At 32.8% G+C, this 27,099-nt stretch overlaps 1 protein-coding gene across 1 annotated transcript; it reads right to left on the minus strand.

The window, feature by feature from the left end:
- On the minus strand, positions 1-26,822 carry snx1a (sorting nexin 1a). The gene is made up of 15 exons (XM_073831457.1): positions 26,691-26,822; positions 22,435-23,086; positions 13,573-13,709; positions 11,303-11,369; positions 8,948-8,991; positions 8,718-8,859; positions 8,552-8,630; positions 6,793-6,868; positions 6,513-6,626; positions 6,299-6,392; positions 5,905-6,110; positions 4,092-4,235; positions 3,869-3,949; positions 1,371-1,442; positions 1-1,291 (listed from the first exon to the last, which is right to left on the minus strand). Exons 1-15 carry the CDS (start codon positions 26,790-26,792, stop codon positions 1,241-1,243), a joined length of 2,061 nt encoding a protein of 686 aa, XP_073687558.1. The 5' UTR covers positions 26,793-26,822; the 3' UTR covers positions 1-1,240.
- Between the last annotated feature and the right edge of the window lie 277 nt (positions 26,823-27,099).

Here is a 27,099-nt window from a genome sequence, read left to right on the forward strand (position 1 = left end):
TTGATATATGTAATTAAATCTTTATTGTTTTTCTCAAAAGAAGTGTCCATAGTGAAAAAAATATCTGCCCCATATTTCTAATAAACAAACTTTTGATTATTATGGCACCTAATGGTGAAGTCAAACCTGTTAACGTCTGTTCAAAGTGTCATTACAGCAGGGCCCAAAATATCATTTATGAAGCAAACTAATAAACAAACAAAACGTTATGACAATGAATCTAACAGCCTTACAAACTCTGACAGCAGCAAAATCTGTAAATATAAAAACAAAAACAAAATCCGATGTAGAAACAATTTAATCATTATTAGTAGCGTAGCAAAAGTGTATTAATTATTATAACATGCCAGAATCAAATGGATAACACAAATATGGTTTGACACAAAATAACATGTTGGCATAAATGGCTACAAATGAAAATGTAAAATGAGGAAAAAAAAGAGGAATGAAACAATAAACCAAGAAACCAACTTTTTAAGACTGAAGTGCTTTGGGCTTCCTGTTGGACCAGGTGAAAGAGCTCTGATGCTGATATCAAATGCATTTGGAGTACATTAAATGCTGAACATAGAAACTTGATCATAAATCTATATAAGATTTAAAACGATCTTTTGAGTAAAAACAATAAGCCAACAAAAGAAAAATCAATCACTGATCAATGAATAGAAGTGTTCCACTGGCCACTTAACAACATCCAGCCAGTTTCAGTCATTTTATTTCAACAGTTCCTAATAACTGTATTACAGCCTCTTTTACTTGTGTTTAAAAGTGTATATATCAATCAATATTCTGGACTTCTAAAACAAACTAGGTCTCTATTTGTCTCTGAATACCCTCCTTAATTAGTACAAACCTCTTGACAGGAAGTTTCTTACCGCTATGAATGAGCGACACGCGCCCTCTAGTGTAAACCATTGACATCACTGCAGACGAGTAACAAATCAAGTGAAAGAGGTTTGGTTGCATACAGACGAGGAAGACACCCAGCCACCACATGCATTCACATCCCCCCCAGTAAAGATGCAATGTAAGAAAATAAAGGTGAAGATTACACGAAAAATATACAAGTTGCTAAATCAATCAGAGTAACGAGCGGCCGGATAGATGATTTTTCCTTTTGCAGCGCGATTTCTCTTGGTTTATAGGCGAGAGGTAAAGAGTGTAGAAAGGCCTCGGGTATCAGTGAGTGTGTTCGTGCGCAGATGCAGACGCAGACGCAGACGCAGACGCAGACGCCACCTCACGCGATCGCTTTCGCCTCCGGCAAAAACGCCTCCCAGTATTTTATCAGCTAAAGGAAAGAGAGAGAGAAATATGAATTACGCCTTTGAAACACAATTCAGTCGGATAAAATGTACTTGGTTCTGTACCTGTTGTTGCGAGTTCAGCAGTGACTCCAGATATTTGATGATTTGTCTCTTAAAATCTCGCGCTTTCTCTTTCTGTTAGCAAAGAAATTCCAATCAATTGCAATTTAAAGCAACAGTTTAACTAAAAAGTACAAATTGCTCAAAATGTGCTCACCCTCAGGGCATTTAAGACGTAGATGAGTTTGTTTTTTCATGGGAACAGATTTGGAGAAATGTAGCTTTGCATCACTTGCTCGCTAATGGATACATTGCAGTGAATGGGTGCCGTCAGAATTAGAGTCCAAACAGCTGATAAAATCATCCACAAGTAATCCACACCACTCCAGTCCATCAATTAATGTATTATGAAGTAAAAAGCTGTTTTTTTTGTAAGTATTACAGCAATACTTTAAATTTTTTAGGATCATGATATGTGTATGTATTTGCATAATTGTTTATATTATTAATTACTATTGTTATTAAAATAAAATACAATACTACTTTATATTACATTGCTAAAAAAACTGTTTATTTGATTTTAATAATAATTTTTCAAATATGTCTAATAATAATGAAAAATAATAATAATATATGCAAATTAATTTTAATAATAATAATCTTATTTTAAATAATTTCTTATATATTTTTTTATTATTGTAGATATATTACTGCAAGATTTTAGGATTCACGGTACATGTAGCTGTTTACATAATGGTTTATATTTGTAATTATTATTACAATAAAATACAACAATAATAATAATTTATATTATATTGCTAAAAAAATCTATTTGCACTTGTAATTATTTATCTTAATTTTTCAAATGTCTGTAAAAATAATAATAACAACAATAATATATGCAAATTAATTAATTTTAATAATACTAGTAATAATTTTTCAAATTTGTCTAATAATAATGAATAATAATAATAATATATGCAAATGTATTTTAATAATAATAATAATAATAATAAATAATAATAATAATCTTATTTCAAATAATTTCTTATATTTTATTATTGTTGTAGATATATTACAGCAATATTTCATTTTAGGATCATGTATCGTTTACATAATTGTTTACATTTGTAATTATTATTACAATAAAATACAATTATAATTTATTTTACATTGCTACAAAAACTATTTGCACTTGTAATTATTTGTCTTAATTTTTCAAATGTCTATAAAAATAATAATAATAACAACAATAATATATGCAAATTAATTAATTTTAATAACACTAGTAATAATTTTTCAAATTTGTCTAATAATAATGAATAATAATAATATATGCAAATGTATTTTAATAATAATAATAATAATAATAATAATCTTATTTCAAATAATTTCTTATATTTTATTATTGTTGTAGATATATTACAGCAATATTTCATTTTAGGATCATGTATCGTTTACATAATTGTTCACATTTGTAATTATTATTATTACAATAAAATACAATTATAATTTATTTTACATTGCTAAAAAACTATTTGTACTTGTAATTATGTATCTTAATTTTTCAAATGTCTGTAATAATAATAATAACAACAACAATAATAATATAGGTAAATATATTTTTTAAATAATAATAATTTTTCAAATATGTCTAATAATAATGAATAATATTAATAATAATAATAATAATAGTACATGCAAACTAGTTTTAATAATAATAATAATACTCTTATTTTAAATAATTTCTTAGATTTTTTATTATTATTATTGTAGATATATTACTGCAAGATTTCAAACATTTTAGGATCACGGTACATCTATCCGTTTACATAATTGTTTACATTTGTTTTGTATCATTACAATAAAATACAATAATAAATATTTAAATACATTGCTAAAAATGTAAATAAAATAAAATAAAAATATTTGCAATGGTAATTTTTCATTTTACTTTCTGTAAAAATAAATGTATTATTATAATTATCATCAACAAAAACATCCATATACAAACATATAGATTATAATATGCAAAAAAAACTTATTTTTTTTTATTTTAGACTGTTGCTTCTGGCTAAAATATAAATCTAGAAATCCATAATTATACTTTCTCTACATCTTCTGTTGTCCTCTCACATCAAAATCCACCACCATATTTGTTTAGAACAGTTTTGATCTGTTTTCACTTATAAACAGTGCTGGATCTGTGCATATCTTCTCTGGAAGATAATATTATGGATAAAGGATTGGTATTTTATCTGGAAAAATTTCTTACTCATGGATTTTTTTTTTTTTTCAAACACGTCTTTTCACTTTACAAGATGTCAACTAATGGACAGGAGTGGTGTGGATAATTTGTGTATTATTGTGATGTATTTATCAGCTGTTTGGACTCTCATCCTGACGGCACCCATTCACTGCATAGGATCCATTGGTGAGCAAGTGATGTAATGCTAGTTTTCTCCAAATCTGATGAAGAAACAAACTCACCCACATCTTGGATGGCCTGAGGGCGAGTATATTTTAAGCAAATTATAATTTTTGACTGAATTATTTCTTACATCAAATCGGATGACTTCTTTCCGTACGTTGGCTGAGATTCTCTCAAACTCTCTCTCGTATTGCGTGACTTTTGCCTCCCACTAAAGGACGAGAATGTAGCGTAAGTGATGGCTCATAACAAAGCTGAGTTGTAAAGGTTACAGATGGTATTGTTTATCTGTATAACAGCAGTGAGTCTATAAAACATTCACCAAACAAACAGTAGCATGTTTGTGCAGTTACCTCAGCAATCTCATCCTTGGCCTGCTGGAGTTTGTCGGGTTTGTTGGCCCACAGGAGTTTGGCCTCGGACTCTCTCTTCTTCTGTAGCATGTTCTCGGCATCCTGCCAACGCTGCCACGCTTTCATTCTCTGATCAAAACAACCCTGACAAACGCAATATTATTATTATTATTAATAATAAGATATATTACGGGTTCTGAAATCTTATGGTATTACAACAGGAATAAGATTAATAATTAGATACATACAGATTTATATGATAAAAATGCCAAACATATTTCAGAAACAAATAATAATATGCAAAATAATTTTTTTTTATTAATAATAATAATCATTATTTACAATTATTTACATAACTGTTAATATGATTAATTATTATTATTAAAATAAAATGCAACTAAAACTATGTTTTAATGCTAAAAAAATAAAAAAATAAAAATTAATTATAATTTATTATCTTAATTTTCTAAATATGTCTGTAATAATAATAATATAATATGCAAATGTATTAATTTTATAAATAATAATTATTTATTTTATATTATTTTTATTATTATTATTGTAGATATATTACTACAAGACTTTAAAAGGTTTTAGCATGATGATACATGTATTCACATAATTGTTTATATTATTAATTCTCATTATTAAAATACAATAACTATTTATATTGCATTGCTAAAAATGTTAAAAATGTTTATCTGAATTTTTAAATAATTCACAATCATTTCTTATGTTTTATTATTATTATATTACTATTACATTATATTACTGCAAGACTTTAAATATTTTAGGATAACGAATATTATAATATTTATTTATTAAAATAAAAAACAATAATAATTTATATTGCATTGCTAACAAAAAAAACTTTTTTTTGTTTTTAAAAACTATTTGTATTTGTACTTTTTGTGTTACTTTTTTAAATGTCTAATAATAATAATATCTTATTAACATATAATTTCTTATCTTTTATTATTATTGTAAATATATTAATGCAAGACTAAACATTTTTGGATCATTATACATTTACATAAATGTTTATATTATTAATTATGATTATTATTATTAAAATATAATAACAATTTATATTACATTGCTAAATTTATTTTTATTCTACTTTTTCAAATGTGTCTAATAATAACAGTAATAATAATAATAATAATAATAATAATAATAATAAATTAAAAATAAATGTATTATTATAGTTTTCAACAAAAATATAATATAACTATACAAATCATGTTACCATAAGGGTACATTTTTTGAAATTGAGATTTATACATCATCAGAAATGAATTGAAAGAAAAAGCTGAACACATAAGCTTTCCATTGATGTATGGTTTGTTAGGATAGGGCAATATTTGGCCGAGATACAACTATTTGAAAATCTAGAATCTGAGGGTGCAAAAAAAATATAATAATAAATAAATAAATAAATAATAATAATAATAATAATACATATAGAATTGTCCAAATAAAGTTAATAATATATATATAAAATTGTCCAAATAAAGTTTTTCATTTATGCTAGGAAATTTACAGAATATCTTCATGGAACATATGATTTTTGCCATGAAAGAAGCATCTGTAATTTTGACCCATACAATGTATTTTTGGCTATTTCTACAAATATACCCATCCTACTTAGGACTGGTTTTGTGGTCCAGTGTCACATATAAGCTAAACAGAAATTATAGATAATCCATTTCATTTTTAAAGAGTCGAGCAGTGATACACAATACTGTAACTGTGACTGGACGAGTGACATCTGAAGTGTATATTTTGTCTGTGTGTATCTGAGCGTCTGTACCCTGACAGCTCCCAACAGCCGTATATAATCGGCCAGCAGCTCTGAGAAGGTGAAGAAATCGTTGGCAGCCTGATCCTGATGGAGTTGCTCGATTCGATCCTCCACCTCGGCCAGCTGAGACAGAGCTCGCGACAGAGCCGTGTTGTCCTCCGAGCTGCCCAACATCGCCACGCTCTTCGCAAACACGGCTGTGTTCCCAGACAACTCTGAAACACCATCATCCAATCAATTTTAGAATTTAGAAAATATAGTCTCACTCTACTTTTTATTAAAGAATATTGTGTTTCACTCAACAGACGACACATATCAGAAATAAAATAGGCTGCACTACATTTTTAAAGAATCAATATCTACATTTAGATGGAAATTGCAGCTGATTGTTTGCCCTTCTGACCTTTCCTGTGAGTGACGAGCGATTCCACCATGACGTGAAGTTTCCGCAAATGCTGTTCTTCATTTTCTACATCCTGGATCTTCTCGTCAAACCACTGAAATCAATACACATATACACCGTTTTATATTTAGTATCCTTTCTAGGTTGGTTTTAAGTCTCAGTCTCTTTAAAGAGGAGTTCAGTGTGGGTTAAACCTGCATGTTCTTCCACTCACCACGTCCTGTTCATTCATCTTGATGGTCATCTTGCTCACAGCATCCGTGGCTTTGTTGAGCATTTTAAGGAAGCCGGCTCCACTTAGAGTTTGTGTGCCGACTGCTCTGGGTAACTAACACACACACAAAGCATTGAATTATCACAAACGGCATAGACAGATAAACATCTGCAAGTCACATCTCTTAGGAAAGGTTTATGCTAATGTTGAAATTTGAAGTTGCATGTGCTGAATAATACAAAATGTTTATTTTTATGTCACTAAACAGAAGCCATCTCACCTCCTCTTTCTCCAAAAACTCTCTTACGTCAGGGTCCTGCAGTAAAGATGGATGAGTCACAACCCGCTGAAGATACCTGCAAAAACACAAACAATTTACATTTCATTTACATTTTAAATAGTGATAATAATACAAAAAAAAATTACTTTCTTGATCTTGTCTTTATAGCATGTACTCATCTAACAATGCCTGATATATGGTATTTTCGAGCACTTCCCGCTTCGATCTGACTCTTAGGATGAATCGCTTGCTGTTCTGCCCAATTGTAAGTCGCTTTGGATAAAAGCGTCAGCCAAATGAATAAATGTAAATGTAAATGTAAAAAGTGGAATAATAATTACTATTACTAACATTTATATTATAATATAAAATCATTTTCTTCTGCTTAAAATTCTATATATAAAATTATTATATAGAACTAAAATATATATAAATTAATACATTAATTTAAATTGGATAATTTAACAAAACGTAATATAATATAATATGTAATGTGGAATTAAGATTTTATTGTATAAAGCACTATAAAAAGGTGACTTAACCATATATAATTTAATTTTAACGAGGAGAGAAAAACTAAAATAGTAGTAATTAATATCAGTATATATAATACTTAGATTACTTGGATAATATAATTTAGTGTTTTACATTAACATAATGTTAGCAGTAATTAATATTAAATTTAATTATATTATCCAATCTAAATAATTTCTGTCAACAATAATTAGATTAGTTGCTAACGTTATATTACATCTGTCCACATTAAAATGTAATATGTCTATTTGTATTAATTATAACTAACATTAATTACATCTTACATACAGTTTATGTCCTCATTAAAACACATACATTATTATGATTGCAAACATTATGTTTAGTAATTTTAATGCAGGTAAATATTTATTAAAATTAATTCATATTAACATATTAATTGACAATATATTATTCAATCTAAGTATTTTTCTGTCCTCACTAATGTGAAAAAAAAAAAGTTAGTGGTAATTAATATCAAATAATATTATCCAATCCAAAAATTTAAATATAAATATATATAGATTAGTTTCATAACAAAATATTACATTAGATTACATCTGTCCACATTAAAACTAAAATGTATATTAGTAATAATTACAACTAACATTACATATTATATCTATCATTTCTATCATTACGAACACACAATATTATTTATTATGATCACTACGTAACATTTTAATTTAAGTAATTTTTTATTAATATTAACATATATGACTGGTATATGTATCATTATGATTGCCATATCATATATTGTCAATCAAATATGACTGATTTAAATCACAATATTATTCAATCCAAGTAATTCTTCTGTCCCCATTAATGTGAAAAATCATATAATGTTAGTAGTAATGCATGTTGAAATGAAGTATTTTTGTCTGTCCTCATTCAAAATATATAAATTAATATTAATTACTTTTACAATAGTGTTTTTAAATTATATTATATTATCCAGTCTAAGTAATTTTTCAGTCCTCATGAAAATATAAAACACTATATGCGGCAATTTGGGATTTTAGATTTTATTCATTAATATTAGTTACTTTTACAATAGCGTTTTTATATTATATTATATTATGAAAAGAGAATATGAGTGGCAAAAAGTTCTGACATGCTATCCTGTTGACAAATATGGCTTGTCGAGACAAAAACAGATAAGATTTGTGATTCGTTGCTTTAGTTTAGTGCACCTAGATAAGAACCAATGTCATTTTGAGTGACAAACCTTTCTAGAGCCGCTCTCCTCCGCTCCACAAACTCTGCATTCGACGAGTCCTCCTTCCCAACTTTGACTTTTGTCATACCTGGCAAATCCACACACATTCATTCATAATCAGCCATTTATTCACAATCAGATCAGATCTGATGCTTTAGCAAAAACAAGTTCCTACCCAGAATGCTCTTCTCTGGTGGTGGAGGTATGATGTATCCGTTCTGTGAGTGTTTCTCAGAGAGCTTTTCGTACAATCCCAAGAAATCACTAAAACGTCTGCGGACGGTAAACGTCTTGCTACGGAACATGGTTAATGATGTCTAGGAGACAATGAGAAAGCGGTGAGATTCAGACTGTGTCATATTTTGCATTAGTGTGAACAGGACGAGTAAAGAGACTGAAATTCACCTGTGTTGAAACTTTGTAGGCCATATAAGCGTTCATACCATCACCTGTGAAGAGAAGAGAGAGAATCACCTTTCATGAACAAACAATCCAACAGATCAAAATAAAACAAATTTGCTGCTAATGCTGTTTAAATATTAGGGCTGGTTATACAAACAGATTTAGTTTCAAGTAGCTGAGATGCTTTATGATCCTGCTCTCCTGGCTTAAAAAAAAAGTCTTGATTGGCCGAAGCAGGTCTCTAAGACTGATCTGGTTCACTGGTTTTAAAAGAGTTGTCAGCTTTCCAGACTAAATCAGCGAAAGCCCAGTTTGTCCAGGCCAGAAGAACAGCTCAACCTAGCAAACTAGAGTACATAAAGCCCTATGATCTCAGCAAGACAAAAAATGCAAACGGAATCTAGAATAATTACAATAAACAACACACAAATGTTCAACATAAAACATTTCTTAGGGCCCTATTATTGTCAAAAATGTATAAATTATCGCATGGTTAAAGTTCTATGAATAAAATGGATTAGACATGATTTTTTTTATTTATTTAATTGAGCCATTAAAATGGAAATTAGAAAATGTAAAAAATAAAATAAGACACAGACTTTGAGAAAAAAGTAAACAAATGTCAAAAGGGCCCTAAAAATGTAATTTCTGGTTAACTGTCAACAAACTGGTGTCATGAACTGTCATGATTCCAATGAATTAGACAAGGTTTTTTACCAAAATTAAATTTAACCATTCAAATGGAATCCACAAAAAATGTAAACATAAAAAAAGCCTATACTACCAGTCAAAAGTTTTTGAACAGTACTATTTTTTTGTTATTTAAATAAGTCTCACCAAGCCTGCATTTATTTGATTCAAAGTACAGCAATAACAGCAACATTTTGAAATATTTTTACTATTTAAAATGACTGTTTTCTGTTTGAATATATTTTGAAATGTGGTTTATTTCTGTGATTTCAAAGCTGAAATTTTAGCATTATTACTCCAGTAACACGATCCTTCAGAAATCATACTAAAATTCTGATTTGCTGCTCACAAAGACATTTATTATTATTATGCTGAAAACTGAGCAGCTGAAAGCTGAGTAGAATTTTTTTCAGGTTCCTTTGATGAATAGAAAGGTTAGAAGAACAGCATTAAACTAAAATATAGACATATTTTGTAACATGTATAAATGTCTATCCTCACTTTTGATAAATTGAAAGGATCGTTGTTAAATAAAAGTAATTATTTCTTTCCCCAAAACAAAATAAATAAAAACATACTGACCCCAAGCTTTTGAATGTCATAGTGTGTAATGTTACAAAAGCTTTGCTGATCTTTGGATCTTTCTATTCATTAAAGAATACTGAAAAAAAAAACTCAACTGTTTTAAATATTGATAATGATAATAATATTAAAAAATATATATTCTTGAACTGTAAATCAGTATATTAGAATGATTTCTGAAGGATCATGTGACACTGAAGACTGTAGCAACGATGCTGAAAATGAACATTTGATAATCTTTTAAATAGTAAAAATATTTGACAATATCAGAGCTTTTGTTGTATTTTGAATCAAATAAATGCAGACTTAGGGAGCAGAAGAGAATTCTTTACAAAACATTAAACATCTTACCGTTCAAAAACTTTTGACTGGTAGTGTTTAAATAAAACAAATTAAATAATAAATAATAATAAAACAGGCTTCATAGGGCCCTACATAAACCAACAAAGCGAAAGCTTTTACTATCAAACCTTTTAAGATTTACATATTCGAATAAACTTTATTGGCTAATCTCTTTGCATATTAGTTAGATTAGGCAGGATGTTTTGCTTTAAATACTTCCCTTTTTATTTCAAAAGAATAAGATAATCCTTTTATTTTAGGATGTGTTTATGCTAGACAGTTATTCTCCAAGATCCTCTAAAGCAAATGTATTTCTGCAATTGTAGCTAGATAATAATCAGTATCTGCTGAATCACAAACAACTAAACATCTTCGCTATAACTTCATGATTTCATAATGCCATATATAGCCAAACAGTCAGTAAGTGTGAGCTCACTAAAATACTACACATCTTCCCTCTAACATATAGTGCTGAATTTAGACATTAGTCACACCACACCTTTCAAAAAGGAGGACAGGAAATTAAAAATAGCTGGCACAGGACAAAAAGAGGAAGTTGCAGACAACCGTATCAGTGACTCAGATCCTCAATTAGAACAATTTCACCTCATAAGATAATCATGGTTTCCGGTTTTCTGCAAACTCAGTCCACTACCATGTTCAAATGCTATTTTAAACAAATGTTCTTACACAGTTAAAAGCCTGAAAAAGAGACATTAAAGTAAAACCCAGCTGCCATCTTACCGACTTTCTCTGGATTCGTGACAGAAATGTTCAGATCAAACTTGTCCTCACTTTCCTCTTCCTCCAGCTTTACGTAAAAAAAGGGAACAGAAAAAGAGAAAGGAAGATGAAAACTAAGTGAGAAATTGTGTATGAAGGTTTGATCTGATCTCTAGAGATATTATACATTTAACAAATCTGGTTTTGATTCGGATTCCGCTTAATGATTTTTTAATACATTTGAATAAATTTGCTGTGTGAGTGAATTTTTGATCAACAACAGAAATAATGCATGTGTTTAAGTCTGAATCATGACTGATTCAACTGATTTATTATAAAGAATCAGCTGACAAGAGTTCGTACAAATACTGCAAAACAAAATTGCAGGACTTTCAAGGACTTTTCAAGTTCTACTTGCTGACTTCAATCAGAAATCTTACTTATTAAACAACATGTTCTTTTTCAAATTCTAAAAAAAAGAGAAGTAGATCAATTAAAACATTCTCCTTTTTTGTTTTGATATCTATACTGCCTTAATGGTTGGATGTTTTCTTCTGTTTAAGAAAAAAAAATCAGAAAAAAAGGATTTAGGCAATGATCCTGAAATCCTAATCTGAATCAAATAATTCGCAATGCGTGCTCCGAAGTCTCAAACTGAATCAAATGATTTGCGTTCCGTCCTCCAAAGTTCTAAAGCAAACATTTGCGAACCCACTTCAAAGTTCTAATCTAAATAACTTTTCATTTGATTTAGACCGGGACTTCAAATCACGTATCGCAAATCATTTGATTTGAATTATTCAATTCGCGAAATGATTCACGAACCCTTTCCAATCTAAATCAAATGATTTGCGATCTACACTCTGAAGTCCACATCTGAATAATGATTTGCAAACCATCCCTTCAGATCAGAACTCGAAGTGTGGAGTGTAAATCATTTGATTCAGATTGGAACTTCACTTATAGCAAATTATTTAATTTAAATGATTCAATTTGTGAAATGACTCACAAATAAAAAATGATTCATGATCCACGCTCTGAAGTACCGATCTGAATAAAGATTCATGAACCATCACTTCAGATCAGGACTTGCAGCGTAGAGTGCAAATCATTTGATTTAGATCAGGACTTCAAATTATGTATTGCGAATTATTTTATTTTACTTAGTGAAATGGTTCATGAACCTGTTCTGATCTAAATCAAATGATTCGCGATCCATGATCTGAAGTCCCGATCTGAATAATGATTCAAAAACCATCACTTCAGATCAGGACTCGGAGTATGGAGCACAATTCATTTGATTTAGATCGGAACTTCACGTATCATGAATCATTTGATTTGATTATTCAATTTGCGAAATCACTCACAAACCCGTTCCAATCTAAATCAAATGATTCGCGATCTACGCTCTGAAGACCCGATCTGAATAATGATCAGGACTTAGAGCATAGAGCGCAAATCATTTGACTTAGATCAGAACTTCGCGTAGCGCGGATCATTTGATTTAGATCGGGACTTCAAATCATGTATCAAATGATTTGCAATACGCTATTTGAAGTCATGACCCAAGTTAAATAATTTGCGAACCCACTCCAAAATCCCGATCTAAATCAAATTATTTGCGACACACGATTTGAAGTTCCGATCTGAAACTAATGATTTTTGATTGGAACAGATCGAAACAGTGAGTCATTTTGCGACATAATGGTTTAAATGATTTGGAGTTTCGAAAAAAGCTGTTTCACCCATCACTATGTGCTTTTTAAATCATTACAAGCAATGTCGAAATTCGAAAATGAATGGCTCTTTCAATTTGATCTGGTTTTTGCTTGTAAATAACATGAAATGAATGACTGAAGTCACAAGTTTGAATCAATCGGAGTGATTCCAGCGTAAATGACTCGTACATTATTTGGTTTATCTATTCCTCTTTTAGTGTCTTCAGCCATGTTTACACAACATTGTCAATACTACTACTGGCTTAGCTCGCTAGACATTATGTAAAATAAAAGCGAAAAAGGGTAGTATGTTTTTGAAAAGATATGTGCTTATTTAAAAAAATTAAACACTTATTTCATAGATACATTGTCTTTTAATAATTCAGGCACTTTTCATGTACCTCTTCAGGAATGTTGCTTTTTTCAAGGGTTTTCCAGGCCTTACATTTCAAAAAGTAAAATTCAAGTACTTTAAGCACCTTGTACCCTGTCATAAGAGTAATTTTCTCAAGAATCATTTTTTTGTCAAATGGCTGATTCCTATTCTCTTTATAAGCTCAGGGAGTGTTTTACCTCCTCCAGGGTTTTGGACGGAGCTTTGCTGGAGCTGCTGGCTACAGGGGCGGCAGGAGCCGATACTGATGGTTTTACAGCATCTTTCTTCTTGCGGTCATTTTGAGGACTGTCCAAAGACAACTCCACTGTAGCTTCTGAGAATAAGAGTGAGAGAAAGTGCATTTTATTTAAAAAATTTAAAAATATCTAAAAATAAAAGGATGGTGCAACACAGAACCTAGAAATAAAACACGCACACACAACACACACAGACGCGTGCAAAACACATTCCATCAGCAGCATAACATAGGGTGAGAGGGCAAAGGCCACTGAGGAATTCCTTTTCCCCTTCCTGAGTCAACGCTGAGAAAGCGATTTCATCATCCATTGCTCAAAAGTGTTGTGCTTGCATTCCTGTTGTACAATAAATGTGCCAGTAAAAAGAGTCAACAGCAGGAAAATGTTCCGTTGTGGAAAAAACCCTGACGCCTGAAAACCCTACGGCACTTCTAATCAGTGTTATTTTAGTATTAGTTCTATACTATGATACCATTTATTAAAGGAGAAGTTCAATTCGAGAATGAAAATTTCCTGATAATTTACTCACCCCCATGTCATCCAAGATGTTCATGTCTTTTTTTTACTTCGGTCACAAAGAAATTAAGGTTTTTGAAGAAAACATTCTATGATTTTTCTCTATATAGTGGACTTCAATGGGGATCAACGGGTTGAAGGTCCAAATTGCAGTTTGTAATTTTCGTTCTTTTTTTTTGCTGCTTGATTAGCATCAATTACTCTGACAATAGCAACTAAGGGTGTGTTCACACTTGTGGTCCCATTTGCTTGGTTCATTTGGTCCAGACCAAAAAGGAAAACGATACATTTGGTCCTGGTCCACTTGGCATTCACATTAGCATTTTTGACAACAAACCTAAAGATACTGAACCTAAAGACAAAGTGATACGTTCACAACCTGATTGGTCGGGTTCAATAACATTTATTCTGTGACGGAACTCAAAACCCTCCAAACAAAAGGAAAAGGTGCATTCAACTTATTCAGCTTTAAGTGGAATACACCTAATGCCGTCTTTATGATTATGCCATTGCGTGTATATGATTTTATTTTCAACACCGGCAAACTCACAAAGTGCTCCCAAAAGGCACTTTACCTCATTCTTCCATGTTTGCCCTCAGCTCCTTTTGTTTTGGATACACTGTGTGTTCCCTTCATGAATAGCGTCAAATCTTTTCATTAATTCCTGTTTTTGGTTCATTTAGAAGTATTTGGTCCGTGTTACGTACATATTTCATTCAAACTGCACCAGAGTTTGTGTAAAAGCAGACCAAGACCCATCTTTTTATTGGTCTCGGTCCGCTTGTTTGGTGCGCACCAGGGTTTGGATGGCAGCGTTCACACTTACTCAGATGAACCGCTCTAACAGAGCAATCGCTTCAGAGTTTGTTTTAATCGAGTCAAACATGACAAGTGTGAACACACCTTAAATTAGGCTTCTGTCCATTTAAATCCGACTGCACGGATACAATATACTGATACACATCTGATATTCTCTCTACTCTTTTTTCTTCACTTAAGACGTAATCGACTGGGTTTATATTCAAACAGGTCAAAACTAACAATTCAACATAATTTTCTGTGTATTTCTTTATGCGACACGAAAGAGTGCTCATATGCTTCAGTGTCTGCGCTCAGAAAACCGGATTGAATTGAGTTCTCTTTTGTGCCGTCAAATTTATCCATATGTCTGCTCTCCTCTTACTCCTAGATATTGGCAATGTTAATCGTTTGAGAGACGTGCAGCAAGTGTATGTTAGCTTATGTCCCGCCGGATAGTTTAATAGTACACATCTAACCTCCTAACCACGCAGTAGATTCATTCTGAATGAATCTCCTCCCAAATTGTCCCTCACTAACATTTTCATCTTGTTTTTATTCATTGACAAAAATGTCAATAGATTTCCGTTACAGCTTTAGTCATTCAAAACGAGTTTTAGTTTGTCTATGAAAATTATTTGTCAATGAAATGAACACTGTAGGGTAGGGCAAAAAAGTCCATCTCATGTTTACCTCCAACTCAGAATCGCCCTGCAGCGCTGTTTTACCTTTTTTGTATGTCACGTGTGCGTGATTATGTAATCCATGAGGTCGAACTAGTGCAAGGCGAGCATTTGTGGTTAAAAAAAGTATAAAATTAGTATTTTTCTTAGAAAATGGCCAATCTTTTCGCTAGATGAGACCCTTATTCCTCGGCTGGGATCATGTAGAGGCCTTTAAAATTGCACTGAAACCACAATTCGGACCTTCAACCCATTGGGACCCATTGAAATCCACTATACAAAGACCTTCATTTCTATTCAACTGAGCAAAGAAAGACATGAACATCTTGGATAACATGGGGTAAGTAAATTATCAGGAAATATTTATTCTGGTTGTTAACTTCTTTCATATTTTGAATGGTTTTCATTTTAATTTCAGTTTAAATTTAGTAATTTTGTTATGTGCTTTTGTCATTTCCATTAGTCTGATTATTTAAATATTTGTATGTAGCTTTAACCAAAGACTATAGAATACCAAAGACATGTCACTCGTGTAGTTTTGAATGGGGAACAATGAAACGGTCATCATGGCCGCGAAGCCCCGCCTTCTTAGTGAAAGAGCCAATCGTTGATGAGTAAAGTCAGCGCGTCACTGCAGCTGCAGTTAGAAGTCCCGGTTGCTATAGAAACAGTCGGCGCTCTAAGACGTGCGTTCAGTACTGCGCATGCGCACTGGCTCATCTAGCCGGAAAAATAAGCGTTTTTTTAACGCTATTAAAGCACAAGGAACTATATTTATGAGGCAGTTCTTGTTGGATTTCTTTGGAGATTTCAAATATGAAATTTAATCGTAAGTTTGGCGAACAGTTTTGGAGAATTTGACGTTTCCCCATTCAAAGAGATAGGAGCTGCACTTGGATGCCCGAGAGGCGTTTCAAAGATGGCCGCCGAGTGACATGACTTGTCTTAAAAGGACTTTGCTTTAACTTAATTTTATCTTAGTTTTAATTTTAGTACTTCAGTAATTTTATTACTTCAACTTAAACAGGGTAAGTGCAGGAATCCTAAGGGTAATTTCAATACCTTTTTAAGACTTTTTTTCAAACTTTTTTAATCAGTATCAAACCCTTAACTTAATAAACAGTTGTTAATAAACTGTTGTAGTTAAATAAATCAATGGAGCCCAACCATGCAACAGAACTCCGATAAGCTCAGAAGCTTCGCAGTTGTTTTAAGTGACAGGTTTCAGCCACTGTTTAAACTCGTCTTTCTCCAACCAGGAGTACGTAAACTTACATTTTCCCATTTTGCCATCCGTTTCGCTCTATGGTTTCGCTACATGTGGAGAGCGTCACATCACCTTCCCGGGTTTGTCGCAAATTACATGACATCACCCGGCCCGAACCAATCGCGTGGATCGAGCACGCCGTTGTTAAAGGAGAACTCCGGTGTGATTTTGACCTAAAGTGTATTGAATCATGATACCGAGTGTGAACGTACCTTGCATATCTCATCTCGGTTTGTGTTAGGGATGGGGCCGATCCGATCCAGTATCGGTATCGGGTTCCGATACCAGCTTAATTAATGGATCGGAAATTTCCGATCCAACCTAGAGAAATTTCCGATCCAGAGTTATGTCTACGTACAGTGCTGTCTGCTGAAATGACTTCACAAGTGATCCCGGGCTAGGTGATGTGTCTGTGCTCCAATGAGACACTGAGAGAGATGACATGCCTCCTTTCAGAAAATCTTCAGTTTGCAGGTAGCAGTTTAGCATTGAGCGTCATACATGTCCGCTGTGTGGAAATACTTTACGGTCGGAAACGCCGCAAAGACAGCAACGTGCAATGTTTGCAAAGCCGTTGTTCCGAGAGGTGGCACCTCGTGGATTTATTTAGTAGATTAACTGTTAAATATTACCCATCATAGAGTAAAAGTTTATAATTTGTAGACTTTGTGCGTGTTATTTTCTGTTTTTAACGTTGCCGCACACACCTGAAGCGAGCACGCGCACAGAGAGAGAGAGAGAGAGAGAGAGAGAGAGAGACGTGATTCAAACTGCGCGATTCACAGACTGATTACTCTTTAACGTCTCTTGAACAGAAACATTCATACAAAGTTATGTTTAAATACCCGTTGTTTTATTCTGGTAACACCGTCGGTTATGTCTTCAGTGAACCGAAACAGCTGAGAAGGAGATGCGTGCCAGTATTACGTGCATTAGGCCTTAAAGAGACAGCATCCTATAAATACCTGCAGTGAGAAGCACTAGTTATTTATCAATGAATTATTAAATTTCTGCACCTGAATACTAGTATTGATTTTATTAGTAACTTTTATGTTGTATTCATCTACACTTGTCATTTGTGTTAGTGTTCTTGTTTTGTTACTTATTATATTAGTTCAGCTAGTTTTTGCTGTGGATTAGAAGTACTTAAAGTAAGCATTCAGTAATTAATAAACAACAAACTTTTTTTTGTTTTGTTTGTTTTTTGCTGATCCGAAAAGTGCACTTATTGCACTTTTATTCAAAATGTTTAACATTTGAAAACCTTATTTTGTTGCTGCTACACAAGCAAGAATTTACTGAATTTATGTTGATCAGATGCACATTGTTCTATTTATAGTGTGAATATTTATTTTTTATTTCAAATATTTGAAAACCTTTTTGTTTTATGCAACAAGAGTGTATATTGCACTAGTATCTAGTAACCCTGTCTTGAAATTTAAATAAATATCAATTTAAACCCTTAAAGTTGCATATTTGTTTTCAGGATGGGATTTCTGCCATTTTCTAACCTCATACTTACCTCAAGTTGCTTTTTGGGAGATACTTAGACTTGCTTGTAGAGAAGTTTGTTACAGCCTCATAAAATCAACAATAATGATAATAGTCATAGTGATATAAAAGCAAATAGAGCTCTGGTATCGGAATAGTATCGGTATCGGCAGATATCCAAATTCAGGTATCGGAATCGGATCGGAAGTGAAAAAATGTGGATCGGTGCATCCCAGTGTTTGCCCTACCATTATCTTAGGGGGGCGCCGCGCCACCCCAACGGCACCCCCCGCCCCCCTTGAACGTCAAGTTCATTTTATTTTGGATATAGCGCCAGATCACAGTTTAAGTCATTTAAGGTTATCTTTCCTATAGAACATGTCTATACATTGTTCTTTTATTAAAGAAACTAAATAGCCTTATGTTATGTATCTTATTTACACAAAAGCATTTCATTTCTGTCTCGCGGTCGCGCGTTTACAATGTCTCCTCCCCGAAAACACAGACGGGATCACGGACTCCATTCATAAAAACGGAATTTACTATAGCGCGGAATGCCACGGAATTCGTCGATTTTTGGATTAATAAACCAAAAGTTGTTCTGTCACTTTATTCAAATCGCGATATGGACTAGTGTCTGTGAAAACTGAGATGCAAAAAGACCATTTTAATATGAATCCTGCATGTTTCGTTTGCCTCTGTAGAATGGCGAAGACGTGTTTTTTTTTCTATACGCATACTGAAGCACACGTAATTTTTGGCATTTGCATCTCACATGAACAGATAAACTCAATCTCCAAAGCTGTCACTTTTACCGTTTCATTTGAGAAAACTAGCATCATACCATACTGTACACAGAAACTTCACGGCAACTTGTCCAAATAAAAGTACGGTTTAACATGTAACAGAACTATATCAGTATTGTATTACTTTTGTACAGTATAATGTAGGTGTTTATATATTCCTATTTAAATAATTTACATAAAACAATAAATATACGATGAAAAATAAATATTACAACAAGAATAACCACTTAATTGTAGAAAAAAATACTACAATATTATTTAAACGTTTTAAACTGAATATAATTTTTCTTCCATGTATTGATTTTAACAGTAAACCTCTGTTTGTTTGCCAAAAATTAAAAGGGTTTATTTTTCATTTAATTAAAAATAAATAAATGTTTATGCTTTCATTTGATTATCAGAAAAATTAAAACACACAAGAATTTCTAAAAAAAAAAAAAAAAGCAAAAGATTGCAGAACCCTATTGTTCAAAATGTTAAAATACAGAGATTTGGACTTATTTTTTCACTGAAATAAATGTTTTCGTTATTACACAAAGTAGGCTAAAGTACTAGAAAAAAGTAACTACCGCATACGCCCCCCCCCCTCCATCCCAAAGCGGGAAACCTAGGGGAAACACTGCATCCCTAGTTTGTGTCCAGCTGTCCGAAATCTGGGGTTAGTTAGCCGATGCTCACAACAGGTTGTCAATGAGAGTCAACAGGGCATCGGAATAGCCATGTAAATAAATCACTGTTTTACGCCATTTACGAGGCACAAAGTAGCTCCACACTTCATTGGTAGACTTCCAAGGGCCCTGACATTTAAAACGAGACATTGAGAACTCAGAAAAAGCACCGGTAGTTTATTTACAAGAAGATTTATACAGACATCTTCCACCAGGAACAGACCGGTCACCGCCATCTTAAATTTAGTCACGATAAGTCGAGTGACGAGCACGAAGGAAACTACAACCTGATAAGTTGATAACCTGATAAATTCCTTGGTGCTCGACACTCGACTTATCGTGACTAAGTTCAAGATGGCGGCGACCGGATTTTATCTTCCAGGTACTGTCTGTATAAATCTTCTTGTAAATAAACTACCGGTGCTTTTTCTGAGTTCTCAATGTCTCGTTTTAAATGTCAGGGCCCTTGGAAGTCTACCAATGAAGTGTGGAGCTACTTTGTGCCTCGTAAATGGCGTAAAACAGTGATTTATTTACATGGCTATTCCGATGCCCTGTTGACTCTCATTGACAGCCTGTTGTGAGCATCGGCTAACTGACCCCAGATTTCGGACAGCTGGACACAAACCGAGATGAGATATGCAAGGTACGTTTACACTCGGTATCATGATTCAATACACTTTAGGTCAAAATCACACCGGAGTTCTCCTTTAAGATTAGGAGGAAAATAAATATATTTATGCTTTTTTGGAGTCAAACACTTTGGACAACGCTTGAACAAAATTTAAGACCTCGTGAAAACACGATTAAGACTTTTTAATACCTTTTAAGGGCCTTAATTTTCTCATAATTGATTTATCAACTTTTAATACTTTTAAAGACCCCGTGGAATGACCAACAAGTTTCCATATTTGTCCTATTTAAAACTTGACACTTCTGTAGTTATATCGTGTACTAATACCGGCGGTATGTCAAGTTTTAAACAGGACAAATATCGAAACTCGTTGTACATTTTTGAACCAATGCTATTGGTCTAACAGGATTCAATGATCTATGCTAAGCTATGCTAAAAGTGATATCGCCAGAACAGGAGAACGGCTGAATGGATTTCAAAACTGTAAAACTCAACTTATTAACTCGGGGGGAGTTGGAGAATGAGCCTATTTCCAAAAAAAGTGGAGTGTTCCTTTAAGTCAGTTGGGCAAATATTTCAAGTCTTCGAATTTTTAGAAATCTCCAGACATGTTTTTTATTTTTTATTTCAGAACGCCTCCTGATGCTCCTGCGTCAGCAGCATCACACACATGTTGTGTTACTCTTGTAAACGCGCATCAAAGACTGACATGGAAGAGAAGAAATTGTTAATATAGTTGTTACTTTTGTTTTCTTTGCGCACAAAAAGTATTCTTGTAGCTTCATAAAATTAAGATTGAAACAATAATGTCACATGAACTATTTTAACAATGTCCTTTACTACCTTTCTGGGCCTTAAACAGGTCAGTTGCATTGCTGTCTATGAGGGGTGCAACGGATCGCAGATGATCCGTGATCCGTACGGACCGGACCCCACGGTTCGGTACGCATGTGGTTCGCGGATTAACTGTTAAATTGAACCTTCAAAGAGTAAAAGTGTATAATTTGCATATGTTTTGTCTTGCCAATTTAACCATTCAAACTACTTAAACTGCTGCAGCAAAAGAGAACACGCGCGCTGTTTCTTTTTTTTTTTCGTTGCCGCACATACCTGAAGCGAGCACGCGCACAGAGAGAGAGAGAGAGAGAGAGAGAGAGAGAGAGAGAGAGACGCGCGATTCAAACTGCGTGATTCACAGATTGATTCCTCTTTAAAACTTCTCTTAAAATACATTCAAAGTTATGTTTAATACCCGTTTTGGTATTCTGGTAAACACAGTCGGTTATGTCTTCAGTAAACCGAAAGCTAAGAAAGATGCGTGCCAGTATTAGAGACGTGCATTAGGCCTTAAAGAGACAGCGTCCTATTTATACCTGCAGTGAGAAGCACTAGTTATTTTACAATTAAATATAAAATTTCTGCACCTAAATACTAGTGTTATTGATTTTATTAGTAACTTTATGTTGTATTCATCTACACTTGTCATTTTTGTAATTGACTTTATTAGTTCAGCTAGTTGTTTTTGCTGTGGATTAGAAGTACTTAAAGTTAGCATTCAGTAATTATAAAAAAAAAAAAAATTGTTTTGTTTGTTTTTTGCTGCTCCGAAAAATGATCCGATCCGTGACTCCAAATCCGTGATATGATCCGAACCGTGAGTTTTGTGATCCGTTGCACCACTACTGTCTATGAGGGTCAGAAAGCTTTTTGGTTTCATCAAAACTATCTTAATTTGTGTTCTGAAGATTAACAAAGGTCTAATGGTTTTGGAGCAACTTGAAGGCGAGTAATTAATGACAGAATATACAACACTAGGTAGGATGCTCATTAGGTTTTGAATTAATTTGTGTTATGATGCCCAAACACTGCACCGACTATGTAAGCAGTTTCAGAAGTTCCACAGATACAATCAGGTGTCACAGGTAAAAAGTGCCATACCTGAGAAGAGATCCTGCTCCTCAGAGTGAACCCCATTGGTCCTTGAGCTGCTGCTGGCAGAAGGTTTCGGGGCAGGTGCCATCTGGCCTTCCTCTGCGAACAGATCAGTGGGGTCGTCTTTGACCTGCGGCTTGACCTTCACATCTGATTTCACCTCTGTGAAAACATCGACAGGTGGTCCTGAAGGCTTCTTCGTCACAACTTTTGGCGGCTCATTAAACAAATCCTCCTCCTCGTCATCATCATCATCACCGAACAGCTCTGTGCTCGCTGCTTTCTTGACAGAAGAGGTTTTGCTGCTGGTCTTCGGAGGGTCTTCGAAAATATCCTGCTGTCGGGCTGCATTTTTCTGTACAGGTTGTTCACCCACGACATCAGACTTTGGCGCTTCTACAGGCTCGCTCAAGAGATCTGGCATGGGATTCTGGACCTCAGGTGAACTAACTACATCGCTGTCATCGTCCAGCGTGTCGCTGAACAGGTCGACGGCCTCATCGCTACTAGGAGAAGTGATCTTGGCGTCTACTTTCTTCTGGGGTTCAGAGTTGATGTTGCTAAGAGGATCGTTGAAGATTTCTTCTGGTGGATCATTGAAGATGTCTTTAGGAGGTCTGGCTGTGTCCGGTGATGGGGAATCCATCTCGGAGATTGACTAGGAACAGCAGAGAAATGATTATAGAGCTTATGTTGTACAAATGTATTTATTATGAGCTGAAACAAGATTAAATTGTGTTTAACAGACTGTGCAGTACTTTTCCATCTGGCATAGAATTTAATTAAATGCATTTAACATTTTGGGAGGAATTTTACATAATCTGCCAGGTTAAAGTTCTCAACTAAATAAAGAAAGAAAGGAATAAATTCATTTTATTTTGCTTAAAAAAAATAAGCATATGTTTCACCCAAACTCTTATTGTAATAGTAATTATACATTCATCTTATATCTTATATATTTATTTATTTTAGAATTTGTTTCTTCATGTATTTGTGTTTCAACAATTGATAATGTAAAGCAAATAAATATACAATTTAATGCTGTTTAATGCTTTTATTACTGTGACAGTAATTACACATACATTCAAATTGTTAAATATTTATCATGTTATCGTGATATTTGTTATTTCAGGTTTCTTGCATTGAAGATTAGGCACATTTTTTCCAACCAAATTCTCATTATTATAAGAGTAATTACTTTGTAGTAATTATAATGTTTGTATTTGTTATTTTTATGTGCTTGTGCATTTGTACAATTGGTTATTTGAAATAAATAAATAATTTATTAATAAATAAAGCCTATTTTAGTACTTTTTTTGCATCGAAAATTAAGCACATTTTCCATTACTGTAACATTATATATCATTTAAATTATAAAATATTTATAATATTAATATTTGATATTTTTATATTTGTGGATTTGTACAATAAGTAAATATTTAAAAAATTTAAATTGTAAATATTAATGTTACTATTTGTTATTTTTAGGTATTTGTGCACTTATTTAAAATTAAAAAATAAATAAATATGGCTATTTTAGTACTTTTTTGCATTAAAAATTAAGCACATTTTCCAACCAAATTGTCATTGCTGTAACATTATATATTATTTAAATAATAAAATATTTATAATATTTGTATATTTGTATGTATTTGTGCATTTGTACAATAAGTGATTTAAAATATTTAAATTGTAAATATTAATAATGTTACTATTTGTTACTTTTAGGTATTTGTGCACTTATTTAAAATGAAAAAATAAATACATTTTAGTTATTTTTTGCATTAAAAATTAAGCACATTTTCCAACCAAATTGTCATTGCTGTAACATTACATATTATTTAAATAATAAAATATTTATAATATTAGTATATTTTTATGTATTTGTGCATTTGTAAAATTAGTGATTTCAAATTAATAATAAATAAGCGTATTTTAGTACTTTTTTTGCATTGAAAATTTAAGCATATTTTCTTTTCTTTTTTTTTAAGATTTATTTTTGGCATTTTTTGCCTTTATTGAGATGGGATAGATCAGAAGGGACAGGAAGCGAAGTGGGAGAGAGATGGGGGGCGGGATCGGAAAAGGTCCTCGAGTCGGGATTCGAACACGGGACTCCCGGAGCGCAACGGCGCTGTATGTCGGTGCACTGCCCACAAGGCTATCGGCACCAAAAAATTAAGCATATTTTCTAACCAAATTCTCATTACTGTAATAGAATTTCATATTATTTAAATTGTAAGATATTTATAATATTAGTATTTGTTATTTTTATGTGCTTTTGCATTTGTACAATTTATGTGATTTAAAATAATTAAATAAATAAGCCTATTTTAGTACTTTTTTTGCATTGAAAATTAAGCATATTTTACAGCCAGATTCTCATTACTGTAACAGAACTACATATGTGACCCTGGACTACAAAACCAGTCATAAGGTTAAATTTGACAAAACTGAGATGTATACATCATATGACAGCTCAATAAATAAGCTTTCTATTGATGTATGGTTTGTTAGGATAGGACAATATTTGGCCGAGATACATCTATTTGAAAATCTGGAATCTGAGGGTACAAATAAATCAAAATACTGAGAAAATCACCTTTAAAGTTGTCCACATTAAGTTCTTAACAATGCATATTACTAATCAAAAATTACATTTTGATATGTTTACAGTAGGAATTTTATAAAAAAAATCTTCATGGAACATGATCTTCACTTAATTTCCTAATGATTTTTGGCATAAAAGAAAAATCAATAATTTTGACCCATATTTTTGGCTATTGCTACAAATATACCCCAGCGACTTAAGACTGGTTTTGTGGTCCAGGGTCACATATTACTTAAAATGTAAAATATATTAATCATATTAGTATGTGTTATGCATTTCTGAATTTGTACAACTGGCTATTTAATATGAATAAAGAAACAAACCTATGTTAGTACTACTAAGCTTGCATTAAAAATGAAGCACATTTATTGCAACAGTAATTACAAATTATTTAAATTATTTTCTTAAAAATATTTAGCATATTAGTGTTGGTTATTTTTATGTACTTGATTTTAGGGCTGTCAAACGACTAATCGCAATTAATCGCATGCAAAATGAAAGTTTGTTTATACAATACATGTGCATGTACTTTGTATAATTATTATGTATATAAAAACACACACACATGACATGCATGTATATATTTAAGAAATGGTTCATATTTACTTATAAAATATCTATATTTAGATTTATATATAATATAAATGATTTTTCAAATACATACATGTACATTTCTCATTAGACTCACACAGCAAGTAATTTCATCCAAATCGTCTTCTAGTATACAGGGACAATCCGTCAGGATTAGCCCATGGTTGAATGCCTTGCTTAACAGTACAATGACTACAGCTCATGAATCAACCCGGTGGGTTTAAACTTACAACCTTCGAGCTACCAGCCCAGATCTTTAACAGCAATCCACCCTATCATGACTCACATACAGCAACTGTAAATTCCCTCCCACACAGCAAAATCTACCCAAAATAAAAGCTTGCTAAGGAAAAAACAGGCATTTAGACATTACATTACACACATCTGAGACTCACATGATCAGCTCATCAGTACTTTGACCTGAGCAGACTAGAATTATTACACTAAGTAAATATTGACTGCTAGACAATCTCATTCATTAGAGACAGACCTGCCTTCATAATACTCATATTTTAGTTACTTCAGTTTTGCTCTGCATGCATGCATGCATGCATATATGCACATTTTATATGTCTAAAAATCTCTTAAGTACAGTCTGTTGGATGGTTTTGCATAAACAAGTTCGTGTACTGTCCTTCACTTCCTTTATTAGACATAACATGTTTATTTTACACACATACACACACTCTCCAACACTGTGACTTCAGTCAGTTTGGAAAACTGGGTCACATTCCTTGTGATATTATTTACTCAACTACAGGAGTCCTCCAAGAACTTCACTATGTCACATGCAGGCCTAAACTCAGATCTATTTAACACCGCGGAAGGACCAAATCTGAGGCGATTGAGAAAATTATCTATTTTAAAACCATTACGCAAATATGCTCACAGAAAACTCGGAGTAAACCAGCAGAGCTGGAGATCTAAGGCTGAAGAAAAAGAACAGCCAAATCTGAGGGTGTCAGAGAAGTGAAAGTGGTCGGTCTTCTTCTCTTTCTCTCTGTCTGTATGAAGAACGCAGCTTATTAGCTTTATAAACGCGTTTTATTTTGTTACTTACCGTGCCTGTGAACGCATCCGCGCCTTCGTCGCTGTCCTCCAGCAGCTCGGGCTCCTCTGAGTCCGGGAAAGGCGGAGGACTGCGCTCCGAGCTGGCCGCCATCTTCAGCTCCACACACACATACACACACGGAAAAACTTTATTACAAGCGGAGAGCGCCAGAGAGAAAAATGACAGAGCGGCGTTGAACTGAAACGGAGAGAGAGAGAGAAAGTGCGTAACAGCGACGCCTGCTGGTCAGAAGGGGCGGGGTTTGCTCTGTTGCGTCACGCTGACAAGAGAATTGCAAAATAATATTTTATTTATACACTGATAATTGTTTTTAATAAAACACGTTTAAGTTTAGTTGTTGTGGGCAGCTATATTTTTACATGAAGAAAATATATTTATAAAACGTATTTAATTTAAA

Source organism: Garra rufa, chromosome 25 (genome assembly GCF_049309525.1).
Source record: "Garra rufa chromosome 25, GarRuf1.0, whole genome shotgun sequence".
In the NCBI taxonomy this organism is placed as follows: Eukaryota; Metazoa; Chordata; class Actinopteri; order Cypriniformes; family Cyprinidae; genus Garra; species Garra rufa.

What these genes read in the sequence shown, in the direction of transcription:
- snx1a (XM_073831457.1), bottom strand. Translation starts at nt 26,792, where the DNA reads ATGGCGGCCAGCTCGGAGCGCAGTCCTCCGCCTTTCCCGGACTCAGAG. An exon ending in CGGATGCGTTCACAGGCACG is followed by an intron (nt 23,087 to 26,690) that starts GTAAGTAACAAA and finishes TGCTGTTCCTAG; the next exon opens with TCAATCTCCGAGATGGATTC. An exon ending in CCAAGGATGAGATTGCTGAG is followed by an intron (nt 3,950 to 4,091) that starts GTAACTGCACAA and finishes CTCGTCCTTTAG; the next exon opens with TGGGAGGCAAAAGTCACGCA.